This window comes from Fistularia commersonii, chromosome 3 (genome assembly GCF_037954325.1).
Source record: "Fistularia commersonii isolate RoL2024-O1a breed Wild chromosome 3, RoL_Fcom_v1.0, whole genome shotgun sequence".
NCBI lineage: Eukaryota > Metazoa > Chordata > Actinopteri > Syngnathiformes > Fistulariidae > Fistularia > Fistularia commersonii.
In genome coordinates, this window is record NC_141286.1 from 14894702 (window position 1) to 14907366 (window position 12665).

General features: G+C 41.1%; 1 protein-coding gene across 1 annotated transcript; it reads left to right on the forward strand.

Moving 5' to 3' along the window:
- Positions 1 to 1366: 1366 nt before the first annotated feature.
- On the forward strand, positions 1367 to 9347 carry hsd11b2 (hydroxysteroid (11-beta) dehydrogenase 2). The gene is made up of 5 exons (XM_086143776.1): positions 1367 to 1796; positions 7087 to 7299; positions 7504 to 7689; positions 7867 to 8004; positions 8206 to 9347. Exons 1-5 carry the CDS (start codon positions 1511 to 1513, stop codon positions 8679 to 8681), a joined length of 1299 nt encoding a protein of 432 aa, XP_085999902.1. The 5' UTR covers positions 1367 to 1510; the 3' UTR covers positions 8682 to 9347.
- The last annotated feature ends 3318 nt before the right edge of the window (positions 9348 to 12665 follow it).

Here is a 12665-nt window from a genome sequence, read left to right on the forward strand (position 1 = left end):
CAAAAAAAAAACATGGCAAACACCTTTTGTATTACCAAACATCCTCTTTAAAATCAGACAGTTATTGGATCACATCAATTATAACACCAGAGTTTTTCTGATCATATCTTATGTAAACACAAAAGATTATAGAATTACATCAATGTAAACAGAAGGTATTATCCAAACAAAGCCGTTATAAAATCCTGACCACATTACACTGGTGAATGTGAATTACATCACATCCGGGAGAGACTGTTTTCACATCCTATGTGCACAAAGACCTGTCTGGATTGGATCATATCCTGTGTAAATGCTGGAGCATGTTAGATCAAGATCCATAGAATTGCCAAAATTTATTAGATAGAATCCAGGAAAACAACTGACTATATTTGATCAAATGCCATGCTATGAATAATTCCTGACTGTTCTAACAGTCTCTGTAAACATCAAATTGTATAGGATTAAACCCATATAACTATCATAGTTTATGATATTACATCCCATTTCAATAGGATATCAAATTTAATAAAATCCTATGTATAGGCTCGTACTAATGTTTAAGATTGGGTCACATGCACCAAATAACACCAGAACGATTTAAATCAATTGCATTTGAAACCCACCAATTACATCACAATCACTGGAAGCACCTGGTTAAAAAATTACTGGCCATTCAATCAAGGATTGGATTGCATGCAATAACATTGACTATTAACACCAGGCAGTTAAGGATATTATTCATGCATGTATTTGAATGTGTTAAGTCTTATCTCCTGCAAACACAAAGATTATATGATATCATTACTTAATTTTTTTTATTGCATCTAGTGTAATAAAGTAACTAAAACTAATTAATTTCAGCAAATGGACTTTTGAAAACTGACTTAGCTGCAAAGTCATCTAATCCATCCATTTGTGAGGGGAAAGCTCCCCTAATTCACTTATTCATAATCTATACTGCATATCCTGCAGTCAGAATTGTAGGGGGACAGAACCCTTTCCGAGAGACGGAGTACACCCAGTAATTGGAGCCGGTCCAACACTGGGCCGGTCTAACTCTGAGCTTGATCATTATGATGGACATTTTAAACTACTTCTTAACAGGAACTGGTTTGAAACTTTTTCTGCCACTTTGCTGGAACCAGTTCATTACTGGGATTATTCTTCTGAGTGATGGAGTTCCTGTTTAAAGTAAGGAACCAGCTTCCTTCACTTCATGGTGTGTGTGTGTGTGTGTTTGTGTGCGTGTGTGTGCGTGTTTGTGTGTCTTTGTGTGTGACTATGTCCTTGTGTGTCTTTGTGTGTGTGCTGCAGATTAGATGCAGTCAGTGGCCCCTCCTTCCTCCTGCAGCTCACATATATAAACAGAGAGAGAAGCAGACAAGCTCTGATTCTTCCAAGCGGCCAGAGTCTGTTTAGTGCTGACACACACAAATTCAAGGTGTGAGTCCACCGACAGGCAGACAGTCAGACAGTCAGTTAGGTGACCAGCTTTCTTTTCCTCTGTCCAACTCATCCTTAATCTCTGATGATGGAGGACTTTCCCCTTCCCTTCTGGATATACCTGTGCATCATCACCATCCTACTCGGCGGCATCCTGAAGAAAATTCTGGCATCGCACCTGAGTGCAGCCTCCACTGTCGTTGCCTGGCTGGGTGCCACTGTGCTGGCCGAGCGTTTGTGGGCGTTCTGCCTGCCAGCCATAATGCTACTGGTTCTGCTGGGTTTTGCCTGCTGCATCTATGCCATCGTCACCAGCCTTGGACCACCACCTGCTGTCTTGCCTGCTCCGGGCAAAACCATCCTCATAACAGGTAGGACAAAACCCCACCCACTGCCCAAGTGTAGCACCACTGATGTCCTGGAGAGTGTCTTGGCTCTCCTTGACCTCTGCCCTTTTTGGCTTCTTAGAGAATGTTTCTCGGCACAATTTCAAACGATTTAGAGTACGATAGTGCCTGATGATTCAAACCAGAACTGAGAAGTTAGTTCAATACTTCAGTGTGTGTGTGAGTTCATTGATATTAACATTGTTAGATGCAGTTGCACATATACTGAAACATTAGTCAGAGGGTCAGAGGTCAACCATCATTGATCAGTATTTGACAAATAAATATTTGCTGGCTGAGACCATTTTTCCATGATCAGTTCATAGGATACCATTATATTAAACAGGTAGTATGTTATTAAAATCACAAGTTCTAAAGTTTTGTTTTTGAAATCCAATCAAGTGCTTATCTTGAGATATAAACAGATTTTTTTTCATTTTGGATCTGTGATTTTACATGATGTTAATTTTTATCTAGCATATAATAGAAAGAATTCCTACGATAGATATGCTTTCTCCAAGTGATGCCTCTGAGTCTGAACGAACAGACGATTTACCGACAGGTCAGTGTGTTTGTGTTGCAAGATGGGTGTGTGTGTCGTGGGGGGTCAACAACTGGCCCGCCGCCGGGGCGTTTGGTAGTTAATGAGATAATCAGCTCTGCAGATGAATGTGACTGTTTAATAACAACAGGCTGTTCTCTCCTGTAATCTGCAAATAAAGACACTTGTCCTGGAAACTTTCCCAAACTGATCCTCACAGGGCAGGAAATAGCTTTTGCCATGGTGACACGCTGCTCTCTCTCATTATGCCTGACACTCATATGGTGAATTTAGAGAGTGGCTCTTGTGAATATCACCATTTGGACCTATGTCTGACTAAAATATAAACCATCTATGGCATAATTTGACTGACTTGAATTTTGACTTAAGGATCGAGAATCAAGACTTTTAATTGTCATTGTGATGGCACAATGTAATTTTACAATGAGAGCTCCCAGCTCAGTGTAAGAACAGAATAAAAATAAAATTAAATAGACAGACAAGCTATATAAATAGTGTGCAGTTATATACATAGTGCGGATGGCATGAAGGTTGGATATGAATATGACCGAGTGAATGACATAAAAGTGTGCAGTAATGCAACTCAGTGGCTTTTTTTGTTACTATGGAGATTCAAAATGTTTGTCTTTCATTTGCTTCTGTTGTTTTCCATTGAAAACTCTTTTTAAAAAATATAATATATTTCAGTGATTCTCAATAACTACAATGTACTTTTCAAATATCACAAGAAAAAAAATATCCAGAATTGGAACTACAATCCTATGTACAGGATAAGTAGAATGGACAATGAATGAATAAATGGATGGATGAATGCAGGAATGAATCCACCCCCAGGGATTTGATCCCCTTTCTACTTTATCATCATTCAGGTGAAAGCCCCCGCAGGCGATAGGTGTCCTTGCAGGAGTACTGTGAATGTTTTATATGAGCCAGATTTCTTACCATCTGATCAAACTTGGTGGCTCCCGTGTGTGTGGGTGCGTATGTATCTGCATGTGTGTCTGTCCAAGAGAGTATCTCTTGGGGAAAAGCAAGTATACTGGTGGAACCGGGTCACCTTTGTCCAGAGTCCAATGGCATGCTGGAAATGTTTGACAGGGGCCGCGGTACTAAAAAACAAGTTAACTTCCAGCTTGTAAAGTTCAGACCGATTGTCCTGTCCATGAGACCGTGATTACAGTTATGATCAACATTATAAAATACGGGTGGAGACAGAAACTGTTGAAATGGAAAGACAGTCGTCTTCTGTCATTATTTCACATCAACACTTTCCCAGGTGAAGCAGTGGACAGCACATGGGTCCATTTCGTCATGATCAATGAGAGCATTTCAAGATGATGTAATGGATGCTGTGATGTAAAATTGACGCCACAAAACCATAGTTTGCCAAATTCAGCTTTATATTTGAATAATTGAAGAGGGTTCTCCTTAATGATCATCTGCAGAAACAGCAGTGGAAGTCAACCAACCCCATAAAAAATTGGAAAAATCAGTTTGTAAACAGCATAAAGCGTCGAATCAAGCTCATCACCAACCAAGTCATTTTCATCTCCTGGACATGAATTGTAATTTGAGTTCAAGTCTGAAAGCCCTTCCTTCAAAGGATAGCAACTGTTACACCTGGAAATCTTCTGCAGACACAAAATAGTTCCCTAGTTGAGCCTACATCCGTATCCTGCTTGGTTTCATTTCATTTCATTTAACGACTCCATGTTTGTCTCATCCACGTGTCAGGTCTAGGTTCTGAGAGAAGTTGCTTATACTGCACATCCATTGACCTCATGTAGATCCTTTACAGTCACGTCGCCATCTTGATCAACATCCAGGGACCAGTGCATATCAGCAAAGTGAAAGAAAGGAATTTTAACAAAGCTTTAACAAATCATTACAAGTGAAATGATCCCCTAATTGTTTTTCTATTGCCGATCAAGTCACATAGGTGGAGGGAGATTCTGTTTCCAGGTAATCAATGATGCTTTGGGAGTCTCATCTGGATGTTAAAAAAAGTAAAAATAAATACTCTACCACCCCCGACATCCACACTAGTCATGTAAAAGCAGATTTTAAATAGCAGAAGGTGGAAAAAGTACTACTAAACCTCTTAGTAATCTCATTCAAGTATTTTACAAAGAGCCACATTCTTGAAGGGATGATGCCAGAAGTCTCAAGGTTTGCTGACTGGTCACAACTGCCTGGTATGCTGGTGGGCATTCATCCTGGCTGCTATTTTTGATTTTGAATTTAGATTAAAACGCTTTACTTCAGTCCTAGTTTGGTCAAATGAATTCTTCCGAGCATCAATCCAGCCCTGCGTTACTACCCGCCAGATGCCAAATAACAAGCAAAATAACTCAAGTGTAAATGGTATCACCTAAACTAATTGGACGTCAGTAATTGTCAGGTCAGGTCATCATTCATCAGTGGACGATCACATGACAAACCAGTTTCATATTTGCTGACAGATAAACTGACTGGGCCTCAAACTGCCAACAAGGAGAGCAACTGATGAATTAAGCTTTAGAAGCCCAACACTGCCTGATAACGTAATGCTAAGCTAGGTTAAAGATAGATACTTTTTGGCATCTGTTTTCCTCTCACTCTCAGGAGTTTTCCAGGAAGTTGCTGGCCTAGTGAGTGTTTGGATTGAGACCAGGAATCAGAGCTGCGGTACAAAGGTTTCAAGGTGCCAATAAACCTTAGCCCTTCACCTGCTTCTGGAAGTTCCTTTTAATCCTTCTCTTTTCATTTCCCTACATCTTTCCATTCTTCCTAATGCACATGTTTTCTTTTAACATCCTCTTATTTTGATGTTTTTTTTTTTTCCTCCATGGTGACGCAGTCGTCCTTTAAGTTTTCCTTCAAAACTTACTGGTCTCCCCTTTCCCCTTTTGCGTGATCCTTCTCTGTCATTCTGCGAACATTCTTGTGAGATGGCAAATCATGGCCTGGCTCACTGCCTCAAAGGAGTCTGGAAAGTCACAAGCTAATTTTTCCAAAATTATTTTTGTAGCTTTTTACAAAAGCTATGAACCCCCCCCCCCCCAAAAAAAAAAAAAAAAAAATCTAATAATGTTTAAAGAGTCACTGGTTTCCTTTTTAACCCAAAATGTGGCAGGTGTCTTCTCGCCATCTTCATTGTCCTCCTCCAGTGTTTCATCCAGATCCTGATTTTTGGTGGATGCTACTCACATCTATCATCGCCCTTTCTCTATCAACTCTCTTGTTGAATGTCTCTTTGGTCTTCCTCAACTTGTATCCGTCTCATCTCTTGGATCTTTGAAGATCAGGGCTTGTCTCTTCATGAGACCCATTATGTAATGGTGGCTCGTTTCATGGCCTCGGAGCATCTCCCACTGAGTTGCTGTAGGCTGCAGCTGCAGTGCAAGAGTGACAGTTTTATGGGCACTGATCTTCTGTTTTAAGTAGTCTCATACATCTGGGACAAGGTTATCTGTGTTCCGGTTGCCCTCAGATGGGATGCACCCAAGGGGAGAAGTGGTAGGAGGGGCGAAGTGGTGTGCATCTGGTCCCTAGCCTTCTGAATTCTTGCCGTGATCTGTCCGAAGAGACAGAACAGCAAATTGTTGGATCACTAGTTAAAAGATTCAATTCTTACATAATAGATCGAGTTTTATTCCCATCCCATCTTGCTTTTGTTGAATGACAGATTGAGGTATTTATTGCACACTGAGTCTCTGAACTGAGGGTCGAATGGTAATTTGTTCAATAACTCTCAAAACACCATAAAACTAAAAATCTCATAAAACGATTCTTCTGTCAGTACGCCACAGGAAGTCCTGAAGGTCAAATGTCAAAGGTCAAAGAGCATCAAACAGATGTTTTTCTTTTCTGTTATATTCATTGCAATCTTTTCAAAATGAAATGTTTTCAATACTTAATTTGTACAGCCTTTTGAGATAAATCAATATATACATATACATATACATATACATATACATATACATATACATATACATATACATATACATATACATGTGCATAGGCACACATAATCTATAATACACAACACCCAGTGGCTTTGTATTATGTGACATTGGTAGTCTTTGATAGAAACCAACCTGTACTTCTTGTCATTTCAGACTCTCAACACTGTCTCGCTGTTTATTCATCTCACAATTAGAATTTTACAAATGTGAGGTACAGACACACACAAAGAGATACACACACAGTGTGAGAGTTGGTACTTTTCCCTGCAGTCAATGTTTTCACTGGTTTTTTTCTGGGGATGAGCCTCTGAACAGACTCCAAGGACATGCGCTGGAGTGGCAGCGGGGGTGGGGGACACCCCCACCACCTTCTCCAGCCACAAAAGAACAAACAGAGCAGGGAGTTCTGTCACGGATCAGTTGGAGGTGCAAAGACTTCTGGGAAAGTTGGCAAAAATGAATATGCAGTTGAAGATGTCTGAAGTCTCAGAGAGGCAAATAATATTCATTTAAAAAGCCCAGGAGGGGAAATGACCCCAGTGAAAACACAACATTTGAACACTGAGGAACATTTTGTGACTGAACTCCCGAAAATATTATTCTGCTTTGTGCAAATGATGCTGAAAAGAACAAAACAGATATCAAGGTGATTTTCTCCATATAAGTCATGGTTTCAGTTTTTTTAACCTTTTTCAATTCTGTTCTATTCAATTTACTTAACTGTTATTTCTGGAATCAGTTTTTAACAACAACATAATCCCTGCAGGGTGTGACTCAGGCTTCGGCAAAGCGACGGCGCAGCATCTGGACTCAATGGGCTTTGAGGTCTTCGCCACCGTGCTTGATCTGACGGGCGAAGGTGCCTGCGAGCTGCGGAGGACGTGTTCACCCCGACTCACCCTGCTGCAGGTGGACATCACCCAGCCACAGCAGGTGCAGCAGGCGCTGCTGGATGTCCGAGCAAAACTGGGCCTGAGCGGTATGTGGGGGTTGCAGGAATCACTATCTGGTCAATTTTGTGCGCTTGTGTGTGTGTGTGTGTGTGCGCGTATTTGCAGGGAGCTGTGAAGGGCAGAACAGAATCAGGGTCACAATAGGCAAAGCCATGACCATAAGTCCAAGTCAGTTTCTTCATCTTCATGGCTGACATTGTCTTCTGTTATGTTTGTGTGTGTGTGTGCAGGTCTATGGGGTCTAGTAAACAACGCTGGTGTGTGTGTGAACTTTGGAGACACTGAACTATCCCTCATGTCCAACTTCCGTGGCTGCATGGAGGTGAACTATTTCGGCACACTCAATGTCACCAAGAGCTTCCTGCCATTGCTGCGACAGGGGAAAGGTCGAATTGTCACGGTCTCCAGTCCGGCTGGTGAGCAGTTGTTTTAAAATGACTTTTGAAATATTTTTCATTATATGCATCAACACATAGTTTCATAAAAATGAAATGTATCTCATTAAAACTATCAGTGGTTACAGCAGATCAATATGTGAATGAAGAGAATAAAAACACAAAAGTCCATTGATGATGGTCTGCTTCTGTCATCAGGTGACCTACCATTCCCCTGCCTGGCAGCGTATGGAGCTTCAAAGGCTGCCCTCAACTTGCTCATAAACACATTACGACATGAGCTGCAGCCTTGGGGTGTCCAGGTGACCATCATCCAGCCATCTTCCTTCAAGACAGGTATGCTCATGTTAAACACTAACACATACAGTACATAGACATGCAAAATGCAAAGAAAAACACACCCAAGTTGGCACCAAGACATACATCTATGCTTACAACAGACACACAAACATAACACACACAAATCACCTATGACAGAGCAATTGCTATTTGTGATGTGAGTTATGCTGTTGCCATTGTAACACCACCTCTCTGCAGGTCTGGGCAGTAACAACACCTACTGGGAGCAGCAGCACAAGCATCTGCTACAGAGTCTGTCACCAGCGCTGCTGGATGACTACGGTGAGGACTATGTAGCCGAGACAAAGGAGCTTTTCCAGAGTCACGCCCAGCACGCCAACCCCGACCTCAGCCCAGTGGTGGACACCATAGCGCGGGCACTCTTAGCACTGCAGCCGAAGGAGCGTTATTTCGCTGGCCCCGGTGTGGGCCTGATGTACTTCATCCACAGCTACTGTCCCTTCAGTATCAGCAACCGCTTCCTACAGAATCTCTTCGTCAAGAAAACATTGATGCCTCGGGCGCTCAGGAAGGAAGTGGGGCTCTGCAGCAGTGGCAGTGTCAGCAACAACAACAACAACAACAACAACAACAACAACAACAACAACAACAACAACAACAACAACAACAACAACAACAACGAGGGGAAGGACAAACACACCAGCAAACTGTAAGAGAAGAAGTAGAGAGCCACATTATACACGCACATGTAGAGCTTTACTGTCACCTAAAGGGATCACAGATGCACGTGAGGGGCGGGGCCAATACAAAAGGCAGAGCAAGAATAAGGTACAATGGGGCCGGTGCTACAGGGCTTAGGGCCAGGACATGAGGGGTTGGGACCAGGACACCGACTGTTACTCTACCATCGTATGCCTTTTTTAATAAGCAGCAGGGACTTGGACAAGGTCAAAGGGTCTCATGATGACTCGTCCCTCCTGAAACCAAGATCAGACATAAGTCTGAGCAGGATCCTGCGGTGAATCTGTCATTGACCAAAACTGACAATTTTTTCATATCAATCAAGTTATTGATCATATCGACTATTGAGTGGATTTATTGAAACTATGATGTCAGCATTCATTTCTAGTTAAGAGAAGTTCCTCTCCTGGAAATTGGCAAACTTTTATCTGAGATTCAAGTACAGCATATAATGATATTATCATATTTAGCATATTTTTAAGCGGATGAACGCGTGTCGGTGACTGAAGTTATTTATTGTAATGAAGTCTATACCGAGTGATACCTTTCTCTAAATTTGACCGACTTTTTACCTTTCTAAACATTTGTCACTTAAACTGTGAATTTTATATAAAAAAAAAAAAAAAAAAAAAAAACAAGAACAAAAAGGATGTAAAATGTTCATGGTTCATATTTTGAACAACTTTGGACTTGACGTCTTGTACGTGAGTATGAATGAGTGTGCATGTGTATTTGTGAGCGTGGTTCTTTATGTTACTATGTGAACGTGTGTGAAAAATTCCCTTTGTAATCATGATTTATATAAGATCGGATTTGTTGTGTCTCTTTTTAATGTTTAAAATTTTACATTTATTCCTTCGTTTGTTGTATGCTTAGAATCAACCATCATTACTTTTCAAATTTTCACTATTTTGTGTTGCTGTTTTATCACCAGTCAGTTTTACAAATTAAATTTGCCTCCAGTGTGTCACTTTCTTCCTGCATGTCTCACTACAGCAGGACTGCACATCCAGGCTGCAGTGGACTGTGTGTCAGGCCTCCACTGCTTTGTCACAGTCTCCATTTTCCACATCATTATGATTTGTTTTTCCAAAACATAACTATGGCTGATAATCTGCTCAGGCTGTGCCAGTGCTCATTGAAATGTACTGGAATTGTGGTAGAATTGCGTGATTTCCCGCTTTTTACTGTAGTTCTATTTTTTTTTTTTTTTCTTTTTTTTTTGAGTCTGAAATTTGCTTTTTATTTTTATTTTTTGGTCTTCTGTAAAGAGCAAAGAAGGAGAAGCCTTATGCAGGTCATGAGAAAAAACAGTGGGGTTCTCCAAATGGCTGAGGAGGGCAGGAAACAGTTCCATCCAAACCTCAATAATAAATATTGAAAATTAACCCTCCCATATTACTCCTGATTCTTCCATAAACTCCTGCAACGAACTGGCTGGTTTGTTTTTGCTGCCACATCTGATTAAGGCTAAACCCAAGGCCTGACACAAAGAGTTCATTTAATCAATTCAAACTTTTCTTGACACCTTAAAACCATTCTTTTAACATTCTTAGGCAGTGCTTTTACATTATGTCTGTTCACTGGTCATGTTGTGGAATTATGCCTGATTAATGCTCCGTGTTCCAAAAAAAATAGAACTGTAATTGTTATAATCACAACCACAAGCCTCAGGCAAAACTACAAATAATCTAATAATCTCCTGGTTTTCAAACCTTTTTGATTTTTTGATTTTTTGACCTTGTTGATTTCTCTCTTGTATGAAAATCATTTTGATAGCACAGTATGTAGCAGAGTTATGTACAAAACTCACACTGCCTTGTACAGTTTATGGAGGTACATTGCCTCCACCTTTCAAAGTCAGCCCCTCTGAGCACCTCTGCTTGGGATTGAGGGTGACATCTGTCAATCACAAAAACTCAGGTGAATTTCACTGACAAATATCTGTTACATAACAGGGTTGTATGTTTTACGGAAATCATCATATCTAGTGACAAACCATCACAGTGTTTCATTGTATGTAACCCTTTTGTAACCACCTCTCTGTGTGTGCTGGGCTCCTTTACTGTTTTCAGTGTCTTTCGTCCTTTTGTTGTTGGTGAGATGAGGTTCGGTCTGTCTGTGTTTGCACATTTTGCACTACTTTTTCTTCTGACATTTGTATACACTCTCACTGTCATTTCAATTCCAATAAACAAATGTTAAAAACTGAAAAACAAGCAGGCTGTGTGTCTGTCAGTTACGCACAGTTTCTGCCAGGGGTTTTATGGGAAAGGGTTGTGTTACAAATCAGGGAGCCTGTGTCAAACTGACAGGGGATCAGCTAAACATCTGGGTGGTAAGAATGACAGCTACAGCAACTGCCAGGTTTCAGAGGAGTATAAAATTAAAGGTGTTTAAAAGCAGTAGACCTCAGCTACAAACACATGTGTGCGGTCGCACACACACACATGTACACGCCGATTAAAGGAGAATGTGTGAAGAATGTGAAGCTGCAGTTTTGTAAGTCAGATTTTTCACAGTTATTCATTTAAGAATCATCATAAATTTTATTTATGTCTCCCACGTCTACTGAACATGTGGCTAACCGACATTCACACACTTTTTCTTTTCCTTTCAGCTTTTCCATTCATTCAAGGATTCAAGATTTGATTGGTCATTACAAAGAGTGCGATGAAATTCAGTGGAATCAAAACAGATAAAAACAACTCAAAAGCAGGACAGAGCACAACAATATAACGATAACAATGTTAAGACCCGGGGCTAGAGCTCTGGATGCAGCCCCCTTCACCAGTGAGCCCAATTGAGCAGGTGAATGATGCATCTGCGGGTGATCAGGCCTTGTCAAGAGGGGGATAAGACAAGCTTGCCGCCAGCATCTTTGGTTGTTCCTTGCTAGTTCATGAGCCCCTGTATTATTTGTCTTGCATGTCATTGCTGGTTCTTGTGACTCTTAAAGCCTCACCAGATCCTAGTTCCTGTGACTCCTGACGCTTCTTCTCACCAGTTCCTGAGACTACCATGACACCCCCTAGGAAACAGCACAGCTCTCCATTTACCTTCCTTGTCAAATAAACCCCTTAAGACGCCCTACCTTCTGAGTGTTTGGGTCAGGCACACCTTCCCGAAACATGACAAGCAGCATCTCTGGGTTAGAGATGTGATAGAAAAAATATACAACTAGAAGAATAAATACATATGTGGAAAGTAAAAAGTAAAGTCAAAAAGAGGAAAAAAGTTTACTGTACTGTATGTGAGGTGCAAGTGTTCAGGGTTGTGCTGAATTTAGTCTGATGAGAGCTCTGGGGTGAACACTCATGAATGTGTAGCTCAGTGGTAGAGCGCATGCTTTACATGTATGAGATCTTGTCGCTTTGGATGAAAGCATCTGCCAAATGACTATTCTATTCTAAAAACTGTTTTTCAATCCGTTTGTTTTTGCCTTGATTGTCCTAAATTGCCTACTTGATTGTAAAAGTTGGAGTATGTGGTGGTCGGGCTGGGATGGATCTCTGAGGATGCTGTGGGCTCTCCTGAGGCAGCATGTGCTATAGATGTCCTCATGTGATGGGACAGGATAACCAATAATTTTTGGGTGGTGTTTAAGGTCCTCTGCAGTTCCTTCCTTTCTGCTACTGTGACCCACAGTGAGATTTTGCAGCTCAGGATGGACTCCTGTACTCCTGTCTGTTCTTTTCACTCCACAGCAGCTTCTTGGTGAGGTTGTTCCTCCTAGGTATCCTTCGAAAATGCAGCCCCTGATGTGCCTTTTTCAGCAGTGCCACAGTGTTTATTGTCGAAGTCAGGTCCTCCTTAATATGAGTGCCCAGTTATCTGAAGTCTGTGAGCTCCTCCACTATGTCTCCATTGATGAGGATAGACTGAATATCAGATTTCCTCCTCCTAAAATTGACTATCAGCTCCCTTGTCTTGGAGATATTGAGGATGAAGCTATT

Bases quoted from the DNA above. Each gene is read 5' to 3' on its own strand.
- hsd11b2 (XM_086143776.1), top strand. From the start codon at position 1,511: ATGATGGAGGACTTTCCCCTTCCCTTCTGGATATACCTGTGCATCATC. The intron at 1,797-7,086 runs GTAGGACAAAAC...TAATCCCTGCAG, and splicing joins CAAAACCATCCTCATAACAG to GGTGTGACTCAGGCTTCGGC. The intron at 7,300-7,503 runs GTATGTGGGGGT...GTGTGTGTGCAG, and splicing joins AGCAAAACTGGGCCTGAGCG to GTCTATGGGGTCTAGTAAAC.